This window comes from Erinaceus europaeus, chromosome 15 (assembly GCF_950295315.1).
Source record: "Erinaceus europaeus chromosome 15, mEriEur2.1, whole genome shotgun sequence".
Classification (NCBI taxonomy): Eukaryota; Metazoa; Chordata; class Mammalia; order Eulipotyphla; family Erinaceidae; genus Erinaceus; species Erinaceus europaeus.
The window spans coordinates 74420725-74445888 of NC_080176.1; the positions used below are offsets into that span (position 1 = coordinate 74420725).

General features: G+C 43.3%; 1 protein-coding gene across 2 annotated transcripts; it reads right to left on the minus strand.

The window, feature by feature from the left end:
* LMAN1 (lectin, mannose binding 1) lies at nt 1-24923 on the minus strand. 2 transcript variants are annotated; one of them, XM_060173954.1, is made up of 13 exons: nt 24649-24923; nt 20043-20197; nt 19851-19958; nt 18154-18215; nt 16753-16852; nt 13988-14111; nt 11372-11430; nt 10338-10470; nt 8407-8597; nt 8202-8272; nt 4941-5091; nt 4191-4312; nt 1-2800 (listed from the first exon to the last, which is right to left on the minus strand). In XM_060173954.1, the coding sequence occupies exons 1-13, from the start codon at nt 24884-24886 to the stop codon at nt 2794-2796; spliced, it is 1521 nt and encodes a 506-aa protein (XP_060029937.1). In that variant the 5' UTR covers nt 24887-24923; the 3' UTR covers nt 1-2793. The 2 variants fall into 2 exon arrangements, with proteins under 2 accessions (XP_060029937.1, XP_060029936.1); XM_060173953.1 differs by having other exon boundaries at nt 1-3272; nt 24649-24922.
* Between the last annotated feature and the right edge of the window lie 241 nt (nt 24924-25164).

The following is a 25164-nucleotide window of genomic DNA, read 5'->3' on the forward strand; positions in this document are numbered from 1 at the left end:
TGTACTAAAATATTTCTTTATTTGAATAAGGTCAATGTTATTTCTTTTTAATTCCAGCTAGCATCAAATAACAATCAGAAAAAAAACAAAAACAAAAACACTTGACAAAATGTTATCCAATTGAAAGTAACAGTGGATAGAAATCCCTTTCAGACCTTGAAATGTATCAAACAGGCAGCACAGAGGTCTAAAAAGCTGCAAGTAGTGATTTTACAACAGACTTGTATAAATACAAAACTGCCCAGGATAATCATTTGTTCACTCTCTCCTAGGATAAGCACACGGAAGGGAAGATAATCACATTCTGTTATTCACAACCCCTATCGCGGCAACATGAAGGGTCAGTGATCCCTTGTTCAAGTACTTTGTTTTCCCAAAGTTATCAAAAAGTTAAGTGTCTGAGATAAAATGTCTCAAAAGCAAAACACGATTTAGCAGGCAGACGAAGTTAGAAAAAAAAAAAAAATCATCAACCAGAGTGCCAAAAGCGACAGGCAACAATCTGGATTTAGCTTGTAGTTTCTAGTAATCTAGGTTTAGTAAAAAGAACACTATGTGTGAGCAGAAAAGCATCAGTGCACACTTGCTAATGTCACTGACAATGAAAATGCTATTCTAGGCTCTCAGCTCAGCTGCAAACAGCACTTTTTGTTCACTTCCCATCTTCAGGGTTCTCTGACATTCACATGCTCAGAAATCACCTGAGGGGGCTGTGGAGAAGGGATACCCTGGAGCCCCACCCTTGAGCGCTGACTCAGGTGGGTTGGAATGAAGCCCTGGAATCTGTATACTTAACAAGTACTCTATGCATGACACAGATGGTCCCCAGACCACACTGATAAAACACTGATATCCCTTTAATACAGACCCCAGTTACCGTCTGTGGGTTCATAGTGAAGTTTCAAGCTGAATAGAACACTGAAACAATCAGAACACAAATAGGCATGTTACGTAGGGGCCTGAGCCGTGACACAATTGCATTATTATCTTTTTTAAAGTGGCATCATATGCACAGTGACTTGCACTGAAGGGTTAAGTTCAGTTTTGTGGAGTCAAGGCACCTGTAAAGTACTTGCTGGTGTGAGAGAAGGTAACATTCAATCATACAAAACAGTTCAGACACGAGGAAATCCTTCCTGGCAGTGGTTAATTTTTCCACAGAATGACCATTTTCTTCAGAAATGAACTATCTGAAGTCAGTGATTTTGAGGAGAAAAAAAAAAATCTAACAAACAGCCTGTGTGAATTGCCTTACTGAGTGATTTTCAGGCAAGTAGCACTGAGTGAGAGAGGAAGGAGATGCATGCTTACACTCTCTAATCAAGGCTGTCTCCAGGTTCCATATCTACAACTTAATATTCTTCTCAAGCTACTTATTTCTGTCCCCCATGAGCTAAGAGTAAACTCTGTAAAGATCAATTTTCCAATGTTAATACTGTGAAGGAATAAGATACTAAAGAAGTTATTTCCAATGTTGATGCCACTGAAGTTGAGTGTGTAATCAGAATAGTGATCTAGGACAAGAGCTCATTTAAAAAGCAATGCCAGGGGGTGGGGGGCGGAGATAGCATAATGGTTATGCAAAGAGACTTTCATGCCTGAGGCTCCAAAGTCTCAGGTTCAATCCCCCACACCACCATAAACCAGAGCCTAGCAGTACTCTGCTTAGAAAAAGAAAAGAAAAAAAGAAAATACGAGCAATGTCACAGGCCAGGGAGGTGGCTCAGCAGTGGAGGGCATGCCTTGCATGCATGAGGCCCTGGGTTCAGTCCCTGGAACTGCAAAGCAGCAGGAGCAAGGCTGAACTTGTTTGCATATAAGGTGCCAGCTAGGTGTTGCTCTAGAGCAGAGATCTTCGGAGTCTTTGCACTGATGCTAGGTAGTCAGTACAATTCATAAATGACAGCTGAGAGCAATCTACAAGGCTTGGGGGAAATTAAGTAGTGCTATTTTTATAAAGCAGCATCATTTTAGGTTCTACGGTAAACGTAAGGGAACCATTACAACTAAAGGAGGTAACAGTATTTTGATGTCGACCAAAGCTGACATCAGCTGTGAGAACAGAGTTAAAGCTGTGTTTCAGAATGTGACTTACAGACTTTGTAAAACAACTAGAACAACGTCTATCTAAGGACTCGAACAGCCCCTCCTGCCTGACATTTCAAGATCCAGATTATTATCAAGTGCATTATAGCATCCTCAATTCCAGCATCAAAAGAAAGAAATCAGAAGTATTGTCTCTATTTTTCAAATGTGCTTAAAATTGCTACTAGCCTCCTGGGTTTGCACAGGTGTGAAAAGGGTCACAAGTACCGGGTGGTGGGAAGCAATGGAAACGAAAAGGGAGTGGTGGTAGGTTTTACTTATTTAAAATATTGTCGAAACACACACTTTGGGGGGGGGGGAGAAATAGATTTCTTAAATTACAAAATATAAATGCAAAAATGATTTTCACAATGTGTAGCTGACTTCACAGTTAGGAGGACATTCGGATGATCTGAGCAATCAGGAAACATACATTAACAGGGAAGACATCCATCAAGAACATTGTCAGAGGAATGGTCTCACTTGAATGGCTTTTCAGGCAAAAGCAGAAAGTTCCTCTTGAAATTTCCCTTAGAATTTGACTACACCGATAAGCAAACGGGGGAACTTTTTTCCTTTTCAACAAATATTCTGAAGCTTATTATGTAAATCCTACGGATAAGTAATCTCAGACAAAATGTTCTTTGATTCCAGTGGGAGTTGTGTTGGATTACAGGATTGTAAGACTGGGTCTTGAAGTAGAAAAAATTATGGCCTTTGAAGAAAGAGACTTTGGTTACGATAAAAACATGATGGGGAGTTAGTTCTTAGCTAGACCTCACCCAGGAGGAGGAGAAGGCCAATGTGTTTATGTTAAAGAAAGAAACTTCCAACATTTGGAACTTGGGCGTAACTTTCAAATCCAGGAGTTTTCCCCATTTTTTTTTCTCTCACTTAGGCTCTTGTTTATCCATATGCTATTCAGTGGCTATATTCTACTGGCCAGAAACTCACTGAAATTTAAATGGATCTATGTACTATGCACAACTTTATGTGTGGTTGTCTTTATGGTTTATTCTTACTGTAAATCAATGTTTAAACAGTTATTTTATTTAAAAAATTTAATAATTTAGCCTCTGAAGTAATTTAAATACTTAAATTCCCTCAAAAAGACAGCACTATGTTAAGTACACACATATCAACGTGGTGGTCAAAAGAATTTTTTGGCAGCTGCTTCTTGTTGAGTCCTAAGGGGGAAAAAAAAAAAAAAGAAAGAAAACCTGAAAATATGTGACTGACCTGGGAGAGAAATAGTTTAAAATAGGTAATGCCTTTTGAAGTATGAGATATACTAAGGTAAGCATAATTTCTATAAAATCCACTTTGTGAATTCTGGTCCATAACACCAGACAGGGGGGAAAAATGACAGGGGAAGATGACCAGAGGGCTCTGAACTGCAATTCCCAGAGACCCAGAGAGAGAAGGAAGGACATTCAGAAGTAGCAATAGGTATAGCTGTGACTTAGAGAGGAAGAAAAGGTAGGGCCATAGGAAAAAAATGGACAAAAATACATAAATACAGAAATAGAAGGGCTGGGCGGTAGCGCAGCGGGTTAAGTGCACATGGTGCAAACCACAAGGACCAGCACAAGGATCCCAGTTCGAGCCCCCAGCTCCCCACCACAGGGGAGGTCACTTCACAAGCAGTGATGCAGGTCTACAGGAGCCTTTCTCTCCCCTTTTCTGTCTTCCCCTCCTCTCCATTTCTCTTTGTCCTATCCAATGACAATAACAACAACAATAAACAAGGGCAACAAAAAGGGAAAAAAATGGCCTCCAGGAACAGTGGATTCCTACCGAGCCCCAGCAATAACCCTGGAGGCAAAAAATAAAATACATATAGAAATGGTAGTCAACCTATATCTAAGACCACTGCAGTTTCCAGTGGAGGGAATGGGGACACTGAACTCTGGTGGTGGGAATTATACCCTTGTTATTTCATAATTTTGTAAATAAATATTAAATTATTAATGAAAAGAAAAAAAATCCACTTTGTACAAGCCCAATGTTGTATGTATTGAAAGTTCTACTACGGAGACAGACAATTCCATGAACACTTCCAATTCAGCTAAGAGACAACTATGGGGTGTCATCAATAGGCTTACCTATACATGATGTATCCGATGAACAACACTGTTTGTGCCACTACAAATATCACAAAGTGCATCGTAGACAGACATGATGGGAAGGGCGGGAGCTCAGGGCATTTCGGCCGGTCATTTGATGGCTAGACAGCAAAGAAGTTTCTGTTACATTTAGCCAAATTCGGGTTTTTAAAGATACAGGGGCTGCTGGCTGGTGGCTCATCTGGTAGAATACGCATATAACCGTGGCTTCAGGACCCAGGCCCAAGCCTCTGGTCCCGACTTGCAGGGGGAAAGTTTCACAAGTGGTAAAGCAAGCCTGCAAGTGTGTCTTTCTCTTTCTCCCCGCTTTCAATTTCTCTACTGAACAAATAAACAAACACAATATTGAAAAAAAAAAGAGGCATGATCTGAGACAGCTAAGCATCTTTGGATCACGTGATAACAAAAAGATGTTTTCAGCAGAATATGTTCACGGGCCAGAGAGGTAGCTCACTGGGCACAGCACCTGTCTTGCCCCGCACACAGCCCAGGTCTAACCCTTACACCACAAGGGAGAGAAAATGGCACCAGGAGCAGCTCTGGCGCTGTTGTAAGCTTTCCCTCTCTCTGATTCTCTTTGGATGAAAATGGGCCCGGGAGTGGTGAAATCTTGCACGCGTGAGGCCCTGGCTCTCTCCTCACTCCGCAAATGGATAAACAAATCAACAAAATGTGCTCTCCCTTTCCTAGAGATGACGGTGAGGATGAGTCGGGCAGGAGGGAACTCACATTTCGCTGCACTAAGTGGTCAATGTCCCGCTTCACAACGTGCAGGTGCTCTTTGATGTCATTGAAGTGCTGTGTGGCCTCATAGACGCTGCCCGCGGGCCCAGGATGCTGTATGCCGCTCACTAGCCGCACGGTCTCACTCATGGAGTTCCTGCAACACACACTCTCCTGAAGGCCTAGGAAGGCCCCTGCTTCTTCCAGTCACAAATTTCCATTAATTAGTTACATCCCTAAGGCCAAAATACTAGGTCATGAAGAAAAAGGTTCAGAACAGTATTATTAAAAATTATATTGTCTTTGAGATTAGACGCTAACTTGTACTGTGTTGTTGGAAAAGTCATGAAATTATTTTTTATTGCCACCAGGGCTATCGCTGGGGCTTGTCTGCATGATGAATGCACTGGTTCTGGTGACCATTTCCCCCTACCTTCTTTGATAGGACAGAGAGAACTTAAGAGGAGAGGGAGACAGAGACACCTGCAGTACTTGCTTCACCACTTGTAAAGCTTCCCCCCTGCATGTTGGGAGCAGGGGCTTGAACCCAGGTCCTTAAGCACTGTAACATGTGTTCAACCAGGTGTTGAACCAGATGTAAACGCTGGCCCCCAATGATTAAGAATTTTTCCATGTTTTTCTAAGCAAAAATGTGTTGCATCGTGACTTGTCCAACAACTAAACATCACTCACGATTTATACATTTATCTTCTTGCTAAAGGTTATTTGAAAACAGTCATAGAAAGAAACATGAGATAATCCATGTAAAAATCAATATTATAAGTAGATTCTAAATACCATAATATTCTTACTGAACTGAAAGACCTGTGTGTTCACTGTTGTGCTGTAAAAATTGAATGGTTGGCCTGGGCTGTTCAGACCCTGCACTTCTAGGTCTCAAGACTGGCATCACCCAGCCCCTGGGAGAGACCCTCTAAGCCTCTGAAATCTCCTGCCTGCTCAGTGTCTCTGTCAGCTGGACTCCATGTGGCATGGCAGATAATTTACACTAACAGTGTGGTTGCAATTTTTGTTTGGAGTCTTTGGCCGCTGCTTAAGTTCAACTGCTAGGGGCTCTGGAGGCTGAGTAGTGAGTCACAACACACCAGGCGGTTATAAAATCCAGGCCCCCAGTGATTCAGTCAGCTTCCTTGGGTGGTAACACTTTGCATGTACTGCCCCATGCCACTACTAGTAGGGAAGAGTGAGCATTGTCCACACAACTCCATGGAGAGAGCAAACGGCTATACCTGGTTTCTCCTCACCCCCTACATCCATCTTTTTTTCTTGGCTGGTTCCATTCCCCTTCCTCTTGCTGTCATAAACCATCACTGTGAGGACAGCTGCTTTTCTGGCATCTGCACTTCAAGCAGGCCACAGAACTAAGGGGTGGTCTTTGGGAGGCCTGAGACAAATAAAATCCTCCCTCCTGCAGTTCGGACAGGTCCCCGTGTATAGATCCATTGTTTCTGCTAAACCTTGAGAAGCAGCAGTTGTTTAAGAAAGCCTGGCTTGCTGGCATCTGGAAGTGCGGTGTGGTGTGGTAGCCACCAGCTTGAACTTTTTTGTCACTACAAGTCCAATGCGCTATCCATAGCATGCCATTTTTTTTGGAAAGATACTTTTAACCATATACAACATCTGACTGTACATACTGACATTAGAAAATAACCTCTCATGTCTGAGGCTCCAAGATCCCAAGATCCCGAGCAGTTTGGCCAGCTTTGGCCTGTCCTTCCCGCCTCCCCTCATCAAAATAAAATATATACATATATATATATTTTAAATTTTATTTATTTTCCCTTTTGTTGCCCTTGTTGTTTGATTGTTGTTGTTATTGATGTCGTTGTTAGATAGGACAGAGAGAAATGGAGAGAGGAGGGGAAGACAGAGAGGGGGAGAGAAAGACAGACACCTGCAGACCTGCTTTACCGCCTGTGAAGCGACTCCCCTGCAGGTGGGGAGCCGGGGGCTCGAACCGGGATCTTTCTGCCGGTCCTTGCGCTTTGCACCACGTGTGCTTAACCCGCTGCGCTACCACCGGACTCCCAAAATATATATTTTTAAACAGTTTTATTTATTCATTATTGGATGGAGACAGAGATAAATTGAAAGGGGAGGTGGAGATAGAGAGGGAAAGAGGCAGAGAGACACCTGCAGCCCTGCTTCACTCATGAAGCTTCCCCCCTACAGGTGAAGACCAGGGGCTTGAACCCAGGTCCTTGTGCACTGTAATGTGTGCATTTAACCAGGTGTGCCACCGCCTGGTCATATATATATATATGTATATGTGTATGTGTATGTGTATATATATATTTTTTTTTAAAAAAAGAGAGAACTATACCAAACAATTATGACCAACAAATCAAGGAAAGATAGTTTACAAGATACAGTTTATAGTTTTTTATATTCATTTTCCAAAAATGAATATAAAAATGAATATTCCAATCATGAATAAACACCAGACAAACTCAACCCCTTTGAACATTGTGCCAAGTTACTGGTCAGCCCTGCTGTAAAGTGGCACAGTCAGGAAAGACTAGGAAATCTTTCAGATTGAAGAAGTCTAAAAGAATTAATTAAATGCAATGTCTGATCCTGGATAAGATGCTAGATTAGGAAAAAGACACAAATGGAAACTGGTGAGATTTGAGTAAGGTCATTAGTTTAGTTACCAGCAATGTCAATGTTTTTGGTTTTTGCAGTTATATATGACTAGGTTAAGATAATTAACATTAGGGAAAGATGAGTAAGAGATATAAAGAGACTACTATTTTTATAAATCTGAAGTCTAAAGGTAAATTCATATAAAGCCTTTTCAAAATTCTTTCACACAACCCAGTCTATTTCTTTTTCTTAAAAAAAAAAAATATTTATTCCCTTTTGTTGCCCTGGTTGTAGTTATTATTGTTGTAGTTATTGATGTTGTCCTTGTTGGATAGGACAGAGAGAAATGGATAGAGAGGGAAAGACAGAGAAGGGGAGAGAAAGATAGACACCTGCAGACCTGCTTCACCCCTTGTGAAGTTACACCCCTGCAGGTGGGGAGCCAGGGGCTTAAACCAAGATCCTTAGGCCGGTCCTTGCGCTTTGCACCACCTGCACTTAACTCGCTGCACTACCACCTGACTCCCAACCCAGTCTATTTCTAAAAGAACTATTCTTGTAGCAGTGCAAATACTTTCACCATAAGCTTATAAGTTTAAGATCATATAAAGTGCAAATAGCAAAATAAAAAAAAAATGCAAATTCCTTTTACACACTTACTTCATTTCGTTTACTTGTCTCAGAATCTCATTTTGAGTGTTCACAATAGTATTTAGTTCTTGCTGAGTGATCTGGAAGAAGAAAAAAAAGATGGTCAGCAGGTTCCACGATCAACGAGTGGTACTGGAACACAGCTCAGCTCCTCTTTCTCAACTCTCCTCCATGCAAGGCTAACCAGGGTATATTTTCTTGTATCCAAACCCACCTGTCCATGTCCCATAGCTCCTGGCCCTCGCCTGGAGATCTCCTCTGTCAAGGAAGAGACGTATCTTCTCTGCTCATCAAGTATCATGTCTAACTGCCGGTTCAGCTGCTTGATTTCCAGATGAATGCGGTTCTGGCCTTCAAAGACTTGTCTCAGTTCACGATCTCCTACTGTTTCAAACATTTCCTCTGCTGCAATTGCAGATTAGACTTGTTAGAATCACTCACACACATGCAGTTTTTGAGATACAGAGAACATCAGCAATGCAGCAGGAGATCCTGAACATGCACATGCAGACGATTGATTAGTTCAACTATGACTAACTCACCATTTGACACCGCCCGCCATCTCTGGTGAATTTATTATTCTTATAAATCAGATCTGATATTTTTAATCTGTAAGTTATTTTCACTTTCAAAGTTACTATGTGATTTCATGTATATGGAAAACTCATCTGCGTTAACAGACATTAGCAAAGAAGTTGCCGGCCCCCATAGGGCCTCGCCCCCAACGTGGATCAGTAACGGTAGAGAAGGTCCCATCCTCTGAAGGGAGGCTGGACAACATACAAGTTCCACCTGAGGAAGATGGGTCCTGATATGGGGGCAGCTTGGGATGTTCCTACTCATGACCACAGAATGTGAGCTCAGATCTACAGGGGTGCAGAGGTCACATAGACGCCTAAGCTGAATATGGGCCCCAGATCACATCAGACCAATGGGGTTTAGAGTCAACAACGTTTATACACTTTTCCCATATTTGGGAGCTACTCTCTTCCCTGATCCAGCTTTCTAGTCCTTTTTCCAGGCATGGTATCATCTCCCCAGACAGTAACTTGGGTCCACCTGCATATCAGATGTCAGGCTCAGAAAACAACAACAACAACAAACTAGCATTGTCATGGGCCCTTTGGAATATAATTAAAATAAGCCTACTATCTATCTACAAAATGGAGACCCCCACATCTTCATCTGCACTATTCCAGCCTTTAGGCTCATGATTAGTCAACAATTTGTTTGGCTTTATATGTTAACTTTCTTTTCAGCCACCAGGTTCCAGATACTAACTAGCATGATGCCAGCCAGACTTCCTTAGACAGCCCCGCCCTGCCAAATCAGAACAATTCACTCAAATGCAAACTCTATTAAGCTTCAGGATATACTCACAAATTGAATGTGATGTGTAAAACAAATACAAGAGAAGAACTACAGTTATTTCTCATTAAGTCTGAATCATAATGTCGATCAGTAAGAGAACCATCAACTGCCAACTGATAGGAGTCCCAAAGCTAACCTGGCCCGCTGGGCTGATGGGGAAATATCACAGGTAAGAAAAGCTGGCGAACAGGAAAAGTCATTCTGTTTGCTCATAATATACTTTGTTTCTGACATGTGCAACTTAGGTATACTTACATTCTAATTACATTGGCATCAACGATTTAAAGCATAAAGCCCAGGATTTAGTTGAGTAAGTACAGGTGGGGAGGAGAAGTACACGATCACTATTCTCCTAAAAGTTTCACTAATTCTTAAGCATTAGCTCTGTGTTAATAATGTCTGAGTGCCACTGGAAGGAAAAGAGATAAACCTAGGATGATTTCATTCAACGAATATTCACATCTGGACTACGAGGTCAGCACTGTTGTTGGCTTTTAGTTGTAGGGGACACAGCAGTAATTAACAGATAAACCCCCACCTCAAGGAGCTTACAGCCCAGTGGTTCACTTCTCCTGTGTCCCTGTGACAGTCATGTCCCTAAGCTACACTCTCACTGGTACTGCCAATTTCCAGGCCTTCCAAAGACTGAGGATTGCCCATAAACTGTGTCCAGGATTGGCATGGATGGTGCCAGGTGAAATGCTGGATGGGAACACCAGTGCCAGGCAGCAAACAAGGGCCAAGCCCACAGCTGCAGCTCAGAGGACAACTCACCGGGATGCCCTTGCAGGTCAGGGTGGCCCTTCTGGAACTCCTCTTTTTTCTTATCCAATTCTTGCTGAAAGTGCTCAAATTCCTCTTGATATTTTTCTTTTTCTTGTTCTGAAATTTCTTTATCTGGTGTAGGCTTTTTTGGAGTTTAAGAATAGATCATTAGCACTGATTGAAAAGGTTAGTTTTAAGATGATATTTCTGCAGAGAACTTTTGACCAGGGCAGGGAGGTTTGGGGACCTACACGCACAAGGTCTTGAGATCAGTTGCTGGCACCGTATGCTAGAATGGAGTTCGCTCTGGTCTCTCTCTTGCTCCCATGATATACATCTTTAAAATGCACAGTAGGCAGAGGGCCTGACTTGCAAAGTCCTGGACTGAAGCCCCAGCACTGCATATACCAGAATAATGCTCTTTCTTTCTCGCTAGTAATCATTTAAAACTATTATGAAAAAGTTCTGGGAGTCGGGCAGTAGCACAGCAGGTTAAGGGCAAGTGGCGCAAAGCGCAAGGACCGGCCTAAGGATCCCAGTTGGAGCCCCCAGCTCCCTACCTGCAGGGGAGTCACTTCACAGGTGGTGAAGCAGGTCTGCAGGTATCTATCTTTCTCTACCCCTGTCTTCCCCTCCTTTCTCCATTTCTCTCTGTCCCATCCAACAACAACATCAATCATAACTAGAACAATAAAACAACAAGGGCAACAAAAGGGAATAAATAATAAATTTAAAAAATAAATAAAAAAGAAAAAGTTCTTACTTGAATTGCTGCTATAATAACTACATAAAAAATAAATAAGAACTGTGGAATATGTGCTAAAAATGCACTGTCTTGTTTGGTGCAGACAACAGTATGAAGTGGGCAGTACAACACCTTCTTACCCCGAAGAAATGAAGTTTCAGGGCTGAGTAGCCTGCCCAGGGCCATAGAGCAGTAACTGGCAGAAGCAAGACCAAGAGTTAAATCTCCCCACATTTTTAGCTATGAGACAAGACGACTAAACTGAAAAGCTTTTTGAGGGGAAAATGTGTATACTTACCAGCTCCCTTCCAGGCTCAGTCAGTTGGAAAGTCAGGAAAGAAAGGACATCATGGTCATCTACAAATTAAAGAAAAGACTATGAAAAATGTTTCTTTAATAGATTATTTGATGGTTGTGAATAGCATCTATTGCCTTTTAAAAAGAAATTTTTTTTTAATCTTTATTTATTGGATAGAGACAGCCAGAAATCGAGAGGGAGAAAGAGAGAGAGACACCTGTGGCACTGCTTCACCACTTGTAAAGCCTTCCCCCTGCAAGTGGGGACCCGGGACTCGAACCTGGGTCCTTGCACATTGTAACATGTGCACTCAACCAGGTGCACCACCACCCAGCCCCACATCTATTGCCTTAAAATAATAATCAGTAGGGAGTCGGGCGGTAGCGCAGCGGGTTAAACGCATGTGGCGGAAAGCGCAAGGACTAGCTTAAGGATCCCAGTTCAAGTCCCTCGCTCCCCACCTACAGGGGAGTCGCTTCATAAGCGGTGAAGCAGGTCTGTAGGTGTCTATATTTCTCTCCCCCTCTCTCCATATCTCTCTGTCCTATCCAACAACGACGACAATAATAACTATAATAATCAAACAAGGGCAACAAAAGGGAATGAATACAAAAATAAATACTGAAAATAATAATAATAATCAGTAAACGATATAACTAAAATGAGTGCTTTCTTTTTTTTCCTCCAGGGTTATTGCTGGGGCTTGGTGCCTACACACTGAATCCACTGTTCTTGGAGGCTATTTTTTTTCCCTTTTGTTGCCCTTATTGTTGCGGTTATTATTATTGTTGTTGGATAGGACAGAGAGAAATGGAGAGAAGAGAGGAAGACAGAGAGAGGGGGAGAGAATGACAGACACCTGCAGACCTACTTCGCCGCCTGTGAAGTGACTCCCCTGCAGGTGAGGAGCCGGAGGCTCAAACTGGGATCCTTAAGCGGGTTCTTACACTTTGCGCCATGTGAACTTATCCCACTACACGATATACCACCCGACCCTCTGAGTGCTAACTTTGTAACATCAATGGTGCTTCTTAAGTTTAGAGACAAAAGTCCACCTGAAAGACTCACATCTGAAAGAAATTGAAATTCACTTTCTTAAATCCTAAGCACAAATCTTATCACACAACTAGTGCTTAACATGTATTGGGCAATGAACGGATAAACGAGGGGTGAAAACAAGTAGAAAGTCGTGATCCCGGCAGAGACCTTCCATGTCTTCCCACAAATTTCTTTCATGGACTCTAGTCCTGTTGATGAGAAAAAATGCAGCCCACACAGTTCCTGAGGCTGTCTGTCTCTGAACCTTTATCAGAGCACTTACTTCTTGCTCTCTTGTTATAAACACAACACTGCTCTGCCTAGGGTGCTGGGACACCCTGCCTTCGTATAGTTCTGGCTAAGCCTGCAGCATCTGCTCTTATGCTCAAGCCATACCTACTTACATGAATCAGATTATCCTATACATCCTAAACCCATATTTACTGCCCACTCTCATACAGCAGGTAGCAATGATTTTATCTAAAAATCAAATTAATTTCAAGCTGTTTAAGCTGGGAAGAGGGACATTAACAGGTCAAACCTCTTAACACTGCTTTATTCCTGGCTGGTTGTGTCTAGGAAGCATAAGCAACCCATTCCCACTGTGCCACAATCTCTATGCCGCTGTTCCACAGACCTAGGGCTGTGCAGCCCAATTAAAGAGACAACCGTAACTTTTGGAGAGGCGGCGCAGTGTAACAGAGTGCTGGACCCAGAAATCAGAAACACAAGCCGAGTCCTGCCTGGGGCTAGCTCTGCGGTCTTTAGGAAATCCTTTAATCCAAGATTTGGCAAACTCGTCTAAAAATAGGGTAAATATGTTCTGTCCTCTTTCCCTCCACTCCTGTTTTGTTGTACAGAGCAACTCACATTTCTAAAAAGCACCAATAAAAATTATATATATATGACTATAAAGAACCACACAAACACAAATGGCATCAGTGCTGGGTAGGTTTCTCACCATATTGGGGACAAGGGCTGATGGTAAATAGTTCTGTTTAAAGTTTGGTTTCCAGTAATATTTACTCAAGCTACCAAATTTATTTCAATGTAACCTGGCAACCATCAGAATCCTACAACTTGGCCCTGAACATGGGATAGACTCAACTTTAAAGTACGTCTCCTTCATTACAGAGCAGCAGCCAAGCTGATGCTCTAGGGGACACAGCACCAGCACTGGTGCCCCTACTGTCTGTAAGGACAGAACCAGCAGTCTCCAGGTAACAAAAGACTGGCACCATATTAGGGAAAACTTACGATTAGTCTCAAAAGGCTACAAGTAAATGAATGTATACACCTCCGATATCTGCTGTGCTCAACTCACTCTGCTCAAAACCTTTTTATGAAATAATTTTTTTTTTTTTGGATAGATAGAAATTGAGAGGGAAGGGGGACAGAGAAGAGAAAACAGACACCTGCAGCATGCTATTATCATTCATGAAGCTTTCCCCCTGCAGCTGGGGACTGGGGGCTTGAACCTGGGTCCATGAACACTGTAATATGTGTGCTCACCCAGATGTGCCACCGCCCAGTTCCACTATTCAGAAGCTTTTAATATTAAAAAACACCAAGATTTACCTGCAAGACCTCCAGTTGCGGCAGATATTCCAAAATGCCCTTGTGCTGGGATGACCATGTTTTCCACTTTGGCACAAAATTCATAATCATTTTTATCTGGGGTGAAGCCATTGTTGATCATTATCTATAAAGACACACTGAAGTTGTAGATTTTTTTAAAATTTATTTTTTAAAACATATCTTTATTTATTGAATAGAGACAGCCAGAAATCAAGAGGGAAAGGGGTGATAGAGAAGGAGAGAGACAAAGAGACACCTGCAGCCCTGCTTCACCACTAGCTAAGCTTTCTCCCTGTAGGTGGGGACCTTGCGCATTGTAATGTGTGCTCAACCAGGTACACCAACACCTGGCCCCAAACTGTAGCTTTTACAACAGATATCGTGAAGTCAACTTGAAATACATGATTTTGACTGATGCTATTTGATTTATATGTTAGCTCTAATGATCAACTACCAAAAATCTTATCAGTTTTTCTGCAAGATTAGAAAGGCAATTTCTCGTGGTTCATCCCGTGAGTACCCATTCATTGGGGAAACTGACTATCCTTCCTAGCCGACTGAATCCACATGGATCCCAGTCACTTTCAAAGCCAGCAACAAGCAGCTCCTGCCAGCTTTCAACCTGACGCTGTTGACTGGCTACGGAAGAAGGGCAAACGCTAGAAGAAGAAGAAGAAGAAAGGCAATCCCTTCTCTCATGGCCCTACTACAGGTCAGAGGTCTAAAGAGAAAAATCTGAGAACTTTCTACAAAAATCTTTCTAACATAGCAAAGCTTGCAATCTATCAGGTGACCTACCACCCAATCAGTTTCTAAAATAGAATGTGGTTCATCTTTTCTAGGTCTGAGGGAACTACAACCGTGCTCTCTGAATGCTTCTTACAGAAGAGGAACCAGGTGTGTTCTGAAGCCTCAGTGACAGAGCTAAAGCCGGCAGGCTGAATCCGCAATTCTGACTCCAGTAATTGAGAAGCAGATGTATGACATGCGCTAGTTCTTGCCTTCTCTCTCTCTCTGACACTGACACACACACACACACACACACCCACACAGCCTTCCTGACTAGTTAACAGGACCACTTATTACTAGTGATCAGAAATTCAGGACCTGAATTCACCCCGATCCCCACCCAGCAGTCTAATTTTAAATTGTATAACTGCCACCTCCTAAACAGCTCTCCTCTACCTGTGCTTAGATCACAGGTGGAGTCATGCAGTTAAGATAGTGCGGAGATTCCAAACAGCATTAAATAGTGAGAATGACACTGTCCATGCTACTTAAAATCCCCCATGTTCACTTTCCCTGTGTAGAAAACGGGGGTGGGTGCCAGCCCCAAGAGCCACTGGAAAGAAAAGATGAGAAGCTGCATATATAAAATACAAAGCACAGGTCTGAACCACTGAGAGTCAAGGAGCCAAAATCACTACATTCTTAACTCTTTCACAAATACTGTCACATGCTTGTACACTGCTGCCTAAGCAAATCTGATCACTTCACTTTCCTGCTTACAATTCTTCAACAGATACTTAACTGGGTAAATTGTATGGGGCCTGCAAGACCTGCTACTGACACCTTTCAATCTCACGCCCCCCAAGTCTCTCTCCTTAGCCACACCAAGCTACCTGTCTCGTCACTCTGCCTGGAATGAGCACCTGTCTAGGAAGTCTCCATTTTCCCTTCAAAGGACAGCTTGCTTTTGAGAAGCTGTGTTTGATCCTCCCCACCCTCTTCTGGCATTACAGGTCTCCAGGGACCAGGAAGGCAACTCAGTGGCAAGAATGTTGGCCTTGCCTGCCTGAGGCCCAGGGTTCCAACCCCACCAAAACACAAAGGCAACAAATCCAGAGAAAGTCACAACTATGGATGGTGGAGTGATGTTACATTCACTCATTCTCTCAAAAAATAGATGAGATAAAATAATTGGGTCAGGAAAGTAGTTCAGTGGCAGGCAAGCACATGAGTGAAGCTCTGAGTTGATTCACTAGCGTACCATGTTTAAAAGAGAAAAAAAAAGTTACAGGGCAGCTGGGGGGATAGTTCAACTGGTAAAGCACTGGATCTTCATGCCTGAGGTTCTCAGTTCGATTCTTAGCACCGTAGGTACCCCAGTGGCTCTCCAGCTTATTTCTCTTTTTCCTTTGATCCCTTAATCTGTGTTGTACCCACTGATCCCACACCATAGTAATGGCACTGATGTGTCTCTTCCATTAGACCACGAGCTCTTTAGAGAAAACGATCTTTCTTGTACACATGCTTGTATCCTAAAGGCTTGGACGTGTACACAATAGGTGGCATATGGTAATATAGTGCTTGAACTAAATACAAAGCTACAGGGAGGGTTTTTAAAAAATATTTATTTATTATTTATTCCCTTTTGTTGCCCTTGTTGTTTTATTGTTGTAGTTATGATTGATGTCGTTGTTGGATAGGACAGAGAGAAATGGAGAGAGGAGGGGAAGACAGAGAGGGGGAGAGAAAGATAGGCACCTGCAGACCTGCTTCACCGCCTGTGAGGTGACTCCTCTGCAGGTGGGGAGCCAGGGGCTTGAACCGGGATCCTTAGGCCGGTCCTTGAGCTTTGCACCACCTGTGCTTAACCCGCTGCGCAACCGCGTGACTCCCATACAGGGAGGGTTTTATAAGATATGACCACTGAGACCAAGCTTCGAACTGTATCAAAGACTTGTCATTTCTATCAGAGGTTCAAAGAGAAAAGTCCTGCTAGAAGAATGTCATTTAGCACCCTCTGGGAGCGTGGTACTTACTGTCAGCGTTTTCTGGTAATATACAACCTTTGCCCGGACGGGGTAGGGCTTATTTCGAAAGTCCCTCTGGCAGCTTGCTAAAGCTTGACTAGCACCATCACTACAATGTTGAGGAGAAGGAACACAAATAAGAGACTTAATGCCTCTCAACATTTGAGACTCACATCCAGGAAGATCAAAGTGACTTCCAGTTCTGACAAAGTCTGTTGCAACGTTACTTATTTAGGAGACACAAGCTTTCAGGATGTGCGGGTTTTCCCTGTGACTCGTCTGGACGCACGGTAGTGTTCAGAGCCTGGTGTTACCAAGTGCCAAGTGCAAGGGAGAATTCTGACCCACAGGAGGTCAGGACTGTAGTTTTCTACCTTAGGGCACAATCAGAACCACACAAGGAACTTGTCAAGCAAAAGCAGGTCTGGGGACCAGGGAGACAGATAGCACAATGGCTGTGTAAAATGCAGCTTCTGGGGCATGGCAGGTGGCTCACGATAAAGCTCAAAAGCTAGAGCTCACTATGCACCAGGCCTCAGACCCCACATTTAATCCACAGTACACATGGGAGCACAGGTGAGGGGTGTCACTCCATGGATGGCAGAGTGACTGACGCTTTGGTGTCTCTCCTTCCCTACATACATTTCAAAGAAAAATGTAGACAGGGCTAGGAGACAGCTCATCTGGTAGAGTCCATGCCTTACTACAAGCAAGGACTCAGTGCTGAGCCCTGGCACCACACAGGAGCAGCATGGATGGCAGGCAGCAGGGGAAGGATCCACAGATGGTGGAGTGAGACTGCTATCATCTCTCCTCTCTCTCGCTCCCCCTATCTGAAGTACAAAGAATGGAAACAGTGGGCCAGGGAGTACTGCACATGCAGAGGCCTTATGTTTATTTCCTAGGGCTACATCCAAAACAAAAACAGGTTTAGAGGTTCTACCTTAGCTAAGCCAGTAAGTAACATCTCAAGGAAGTTAAGGGGACATCTACTTTATTTTATTATTATTATTATTTATTTCTGGAGGCACCTCTACTTTAAATAGCTTCACAGGTATTTGTGACGAACTTCCAGGGCTGAACCTCTACAGCAGCCAAGGGAAAGAGTAAGGTTTAATCACTGAGTATCTTCCAAATGTAAACTTTTAAAAAATCATATCATTTTAGGTCAAATAAAATACTTTTTTGTTTGAAATCTGAGGTCCTCTACAGAAAGAACATTGAATCAGTCTGTTACCAAAACATCCTCAATACAATAAGAGTAAGATTTTACTAACATGTTGTAGAATGTATCTCAAGAAAAAGAATACGCAGGTTGCATCTGGAAGATGTTCAGCCTTGAAACAGTCTATTTTACAAGGTTTCAAAAAGAAACTATAATCAGAAATAACCTGAAAAACGCACACTTACTTTTGATGATCATATTGGATTTGTCCATTGTTGCCTACAATTACTACAGCAGGATTATTTTTCTAAAAAGGAAAGAGAATGAAGTTGTATTAAAAGCCCTAAAAAGTATCTAGATTATTTGGATACACCAAGGTCTCTTAGATCTCCAAAGCTCTAGAGCTCAAAGTTTAAAAACAACTGATGCAAGCAATTTCTACTTACTTAGAAAACATTCAGTAAACTCATCGTTTGAGAAGTCACTTAATACCTCCAAGTCTAATGATGGGTCCTATCTTTGAATAATCAATCTCAACACACATCTGAGGACACACTGTGATCATGACACAGTTGTGGGACTTACGAGAGCTTAGCAACAGAGCGCCAACACAGCCTCAGTGTTAAGAGTGCTGCCAATAATGTCCTTGGAGAATCAGCAGGGTGACCCCAGCTCAGATAAATACCATTGATCCTAAGGCCTCCAAGGCACAAGCTAACATTTCCAATGGTAAGAATATTTTGTTCTTAACTGTCTTAAGAGAGGTTATCAGAGAAACGGTTGATTGAAAGAGAGGGGAGGCAGGCAGCGGTGTAACTGGTTCACTGCACACGTTATCATGTGCAAGGACCCAGGTTCAAGTCCCTGGTCCCCACCTGTAGGGGGGGAAGCTTCATAAGTAGTGCTGCAGATGTCTCTTTCTCCCACTTTCCCATATCAATTTCTCTAGACTGTCTCTATCCAATAAATAAATAAAATATATTTTAAAAAGGTACTCTGGGGACCGGGCGGTGGTGTAGCGGGTTAAGCACACATGGCGTAAAGTGCAAGGGCTGGCTTAAGGATTCCTGTTCGAGCCCCTGGCTACATACCTGCGCGGGGGGGTGAGGGGTGGGGGGGTGCGAGGTATCAATTCATAAGCGGTGAAGCAGGTCTGCAGGTGTCTGTCTTTCTTTCCCCCTCTCTCGATTTCTCTCTGTCCTATCCAACATTGGCGACAGCAGTAATAACAACAACAATAATAAAAATAACAATAAGCAAAAAAAAAAAAAATAGCCTCTAGGAGCAGTGGATTCATAGTGCAGGCACCAAGCCCCAGCAATAACCCTGGAGGCAAAAAAAAAAAAAAAAAGTATTCTATGTGAGCAAATATTAGTGCACACGGATCTTTCCACAGAATAAACTTGTCAGTCTCCTAGATACTACTGGCTTCAGTGCTTACATCTAAGCAATTATGCTTATTCATCAAAATTATTAGGCACATAGAAGGTGGTTATGAGTGTGGGGATGGGGGGGTAGGATGGACCTCAAAGTGGAGGGCCAGGTGGTGGCATACTATTTTGAGTGCAAGTTACCATGCACAAGGACCTGAGTTCAAGCCCCTGGTCCCCATTTGCAGGGAAGAAGTTTCACAAGTGGTCAAGAAGTGCTGTAGGTGTCTCTTTCCCTCCCGTCTCAGTTTCTGTCTCTAATTAATAAATGAATAACAATAATAAAACATGCAATGTGGCATATGACAAACCATGTACTCAGAGCTTTCCATTTATAAATTCCCAGCTGTTAAGGAGGAACCATTATACTAAAAAAATTAAAAGTTCGGGGGATTTGTCTATTAAACTGACAAAGTCAAATTAACTAGATTTCTCACAGCCTAACTTTGTTAGCAGCCATGTTTAAGTAAGTAGCAGGGCCATCAACAACAACGACAACAAAACAAAAATACCTTTCCATCATTGTCAAAAGAGTCAAAAAAGATTCCAACACCATTCCACATATCAGCTGATCCAAACACAGGACCCTCTAGGCCTTGGTTTTCTGTATACCAAATTGCCTGTAAACACATTAAGATGAAACATTCAGAGGCTGGTGGTAAACACATGTATACACATTTATACAGTAAAAGAAATGTTCATACCAGGCCATCAGCTCCAATTCGCCCTCTTCCAGTCACTCGAAATGTCACCTCTATTTCCCAGTTCTCAAAGGCTGCCTTTGTCTTTGTCCACACTGATCCTCTTTGGCTTTTTAAAGACGGTGCTATTCGAATTTGATCTGAACTTGGAATAGCATCTAGAAGAAAAGTCAGGCAAGAAAAACTTTAAGTTAAAATTAGGTAAAGTTCAATCTATTACCACCTATCTGTTATATGTGTGTATGTGTAAAGAGATTGAACTTTAAGTCAGTAACTTGTAAAATAATTTCATTAACAACAGCAGCAACAAAACCATGCGAAGTTTCAATTTTTAAATTTTAGGGACTCTGGCAACACCTCCCATTGTCTTTTGAATAGTAAAACAATCTCTACAAAAAAGTGGCTGAAAACATACACTAAAACATAAGTGGGTAGGAAGGCTCATGATTTAAAAGGCACACGAACTAGTCTTCTTTTCTTTTCTTTCTTTTTACCACTGGGTTACCTCTGGGGTTTGGTACTGAACTTTGAATCCAATGCTCCCGATGGCCATTCTTCCCTTTTTTTTTCTTTCCTCCTTTCTATTACACTTGGTAGGACAGAAATTAAAAGGGAGGGGGGAGAAAGATAAGACACCTGCAGACCTGTTTCACAGCTTGTGAAGTGCTTCCCCTGCAGGTGGGGAGTGGGCGCTCAAACCTAGGTTCTTCCACATGGTGTTATTTGCAATTAACCACGTGTGCAACTACCCAGCCCCTTCTTATGTCCTTGTTCAAGCATACTATTTTTTAAAAGGCATTGCGTCTGGCGAGCTTACAGATGTTAGGTAGCTCAAACAATGTGAAAAGAACATACCACTAGCTGGTGTGCTCAGTAAGTCAAGACTTACTCCTAGCCTGTTTAGCTGTGTGACTCTGAGCAAATAATTCTTTCCCTTTCTTGGGTTCACCTGCAAAATGAAGGGGTTGAGCTTGATTACGTCTATAAATACTCCAAAAGTTATGGAGATCTTTATGCACACACATTCTTCTAGGGAGAGGGTCACCCGAATTTCAAGTGAACAGAGAGCTGTGATCCCCAAAATGATGCAAAGCTCCACACATGTCCCAAGCCCACCACTCACTCACTGTGTGATTATATGAGACATACTCTACACTTCTATAACAACCAAAAAAATCATGATATCCCTTTATAAGTGCCTGTCAATGTCAGCTATCCCTACTAGGCTAGATAATTATTTAAGTACCTACCAGACACAAATTGGAGTCTTTCTAGCATGTCCTCTCACATACTAAGCAGTTTTGAAATTTGTGTTGGGGGGAGGGGGGAGGCGACAAGCTGTGTAATCTCTTCACAAGAAGGAAAAAATTCAAAGACAAGTTGAGACACTTTTCGGTAAGATGACTATTTGGCACCATCACTTTCAGCACATCAGGTTTGGTGGAAAGAATGCTAGACAGCATCAAAAGACTTGGATCTTCATCCTAGTCCACTGACAGTTGTGTAACTCTTCTGCACACCTCACAGCAGCCACATTCACTAAGAATCAAATCAGAGCACGAAGGTGAAAGAGCTCTAAGAGCCATAAAGGATTACAAAGTGCTGTTATCAATTTGTGCCCTTATGAACCCAACAATGTATACTGACAGTACAAAAGGGTACTGGATTAAGAAAAAGAAACACCACAGATTTGTTCCTTATTTGAAGATGAATGTAAGGACAAAAGATTTTTATTTAAACATTTCTAGATGTGTGTGTGTGTTTCCCCGTTACCAGAATTACTGCTGGGGTTCCACATCTGCATAATTCTGCTGTTCCCAGTGGACTCATTTCTTTAGACAGAGGGAAAGAGATAAGAGAGACACCACAGTGCTGCTCCACCATTCTGGAAGCTTCCCCGACACAGTTGCTCCTCTGTGCTGGCCAGGAGCTTGAATCTGGGTCATTGCATATGGTTATATGTGCACTCTACTAGGTGAACTATCTCTTGACTTTGGAGTGTTTCTAGTTTAAAATATATATATATCTTCAGACAAGATGAAAAGGGAAATCAATGACACATGAAGTTAAGTAAAGAGAGAGACTTTAAATATTACAGTGATGACAAAGCAAGGAAGGGCCATGAGGTGGACAAGTGGATAAGGTGCTAAACTCCCAGGCATGAGCTACTGAGTTTGATCCTCAGTGTCACATGTGCCAGAGTAATGCTCTGGTTCTCTCGCTCATAAATAAATAAATAAATAAATAAATAAATAAATATACAAACTTGAAGAAGACGAGGAGGGGAAGAAGCAAGCAAGGTAAAGCCACAGCAGTCAGCAGGTAGACCAGCCACAGTTAAAAGACGAGTATCCCTGAGTGGAAATTCACTCTAACCTTGCAACTTTAACTCATCCAGGTATATCTGACACTTCTGAAGACAAGAAGCCTAGCTGGTTACAGACTCTATAAAGAATTTCAAGGCAGCTAGCTCGAGTAGTTGATTAATATTCTTAGAGGCTGACACGGTCTGGGTTTGAAAAAGAAGAGCATGTAGGCAGGGGAGAAGTGCACAAGTGACATCATGGATCACAAGTACTGAATAATTCAATATCTAAAAAAAAAGAATTAAAGCTGAAATAGGAGATAGGCTCATGTCTCCTCCCACATGGAGGATTGTGGGCTTGAGCCCCAGAACCATGTGGAAGCACCGTGGATGGCACCTGGGAGTTTTATGGATGGTGCAAGTTCTGTGGTATTTCTCCTCCACCTTTCCCTGTCTTTCAAAACAAAAAGAAAAAAAAAAACAAAAAAACCAGTCTGCAGTACAATTGATTTCATTCCATGGCTCTGCATAAAGCAAAAAGCAGGGAGTCGGGCTGTAGCACAGTGTGTTAAGCACAGGTGGCGCAAAGCACAAGGACCGGCATAAGGATCCCGGTTCGAACCCCGGCTCCCCACCTGCAGGGGAGTCGCTTCACAGGCGGTGAAGCAGGTCTGCAGGTGTCTATCTTTGTCTCCTCCTCTCTGTCTTCCTCTCCTCTCTCCATTTCTCTCTGTCCTATCCAACAACGACAACAACAATAATAATAACTACACAATAAAACAACAAGGGCAACAAAAGGGAATAAATAAATAAAATAAATATTAAAAAAAAAAATCAAAAAGCAAAGCAAAAAAAAAAAAGTTCCAGAACTTGTATTTGGTACAAATGCATCATCTCTGTGTATTAAAAACACTGTAACTTAACGAAAAACTGTCCCGCAGGAAGTCACAGAGTGGCACCGACTTGTAAGGACTAAGGTCTTGGGGTCAATCTCAGTGTAATCATATCAGAAATATATATTTTAAAAAATACCCGACAATATACCCTTCACAAGCCAGCATGCAATTAATGTCTGCTGGGTAAGAAAATAATTGCACTCGACTTCATGCATTTAATGGCCAGATCATTAAGACAAATTGAAATCTACACCTTTTAATTACATATTAATTTCAGTGAAATGGGTCTTCGTAAAAGTGTGTCTCTATTCAGTAATTACTTTCTAGACATGGAACATTGTGTTTCAAGCACTAAGCAATCTAAAAGGATGTAAACAAACCTGCTATAAATGACTGTCTAATTATACACAACGATGGAGTTCAAACGGCCAGAGCTTCCCGCCCTATCTTTATAAAGGCATTTATGCCACTTGTTTCGAGGGTGCATCTGAGGGTCACTGAACAGAGCGCCACAGCATGCCATGTGCTATAGTTGGTTTCTTAGTCATCAGCGCCACATCAGCACTAGCACATAGGATGCTTCCCCCCCATATGTAAATGTATGGTGAGATTTTTCTTATCTACTTACTGCAAACAGAGTGAATTAAATAACGTGCATAGTCATTACAGATACAACCCCAAAGGCTGTTAGAATGCTGCTCTTGGTCTCAGAAACAATCAGTACTAGAAGATATTCATTCCTGCTTTTAATCAATAAAGGGACGCCTGTGACTAGTAAGTTACATATGTTAATGTGAAAGGGGGGGGGAATATCAAAGACCACGCCAAGTCATTGAGAATGAGAAACAACTTGAAGGTGTAGTTCCAATAGGAAAAGAAAGTCTTCTTAACACAGAGGGTCAAACTACCGTAAAACCAGTATCAGTCATCTCTGGAGCCATGGGGGGGGGGGGGGCTGGGGTACAGACTGGGCATTCACCGGTGCTAACACGGGAGAGAGCAACGCAGGGGAGAGCCCGGGGCGCAGGAACAGCAGCAGAAGGGCCCCGCCCAGGTCTCGATGGGGACAGGCGGGGATGTTTCCCCTGGAGACGTGGCGACAGGGTGAAACGTGATGCCCAGAAGCGAGTCTAAGCAAAGTGGTGGGAGGTAACCAAACCCTTCCAGATCAAACGGAAAAGAGCCGGTCGGATCAAAGAGGGGAGGAGGCCGGGAGGCAGGGGGAAGACAGGGGTGAGGGTGTCAGGCGCAGGGAACCTGGCGGACCACACTGACCTGCAGGAGGGGCTGCAGAGAAGGGTCCCCTGCACCGCGCATATGGTGTGCAGAGGAGGGGAGCAGAGCAGAAGCGGACCCAGGTGGGAAGGGACCCCGAGCCCCCCGACCCCCGGCCTGTGCCCCGGCTTACTCCCCGCGTGGGCCCAGAAGGGCACGGTCCCGTCGCTCTGCACCAGGTGCGGTCCCTTGAAACTGTATTTGTACTCGAACCGGCGATGAGGCTGAACGGCCAGGGTGGTCGGGGCGCCGGCAGCTGCGGGGTTACCCTCCATGCCATCGCCCCCGACGAATCGGCCGAGCGACAGCAGGAGGGCGCAGAGAAGTGGCCGCACTCCGGCCTGGGGACCCCCTTGTCTGGATCCCGCCATCTTGGATTCTGGGACGCGGAGGCCGGCGGAAGGGGGAGTGGCCCGGGAGCCGCTAATGGCCAACAGGGCGCTTGCTGATTGGTGGAGCGGCAGGAGGGCAAGGGTGAGCCCCGCCCCCGGCCTCCGCTATCTGGGCTGCCGGGGGACCCGGAGCGCCAGTGGGCGTGGCCAGTGTCGGGGGCGGAGCCTGTAATGGGGCGGGGATTAGAGGGGCGGGGCGGACTGCGTGAGCCTGTGGGACTTCCCTGAGCTAGAACTGGATTCCAGTGTGGGAGGAG

Coding starts and splice junctions, on each gene's coding strand:
- LMAN1 (XM_060173953.1), bottom strand. CDS start 24,886: ATGGCGGGATCCAGACAAGGGGGTCCCCAGGCCGGAGTGCGGCCACTT. Junction 10,471..11,371: donor CTGAGCCTGGAAGGGAGCTG/GTAAGTATACAC, acceptor ACTCCAAAAAAG/CCTACACCAGATAAAGAAAT. Junction 5,092..8,201: donor AGACAAGTAAACGAAATGAA/GTAAGTGTGTAA, acceptor TGTGTGTTGCAG/GAACTCCATGAGTGAGACCG.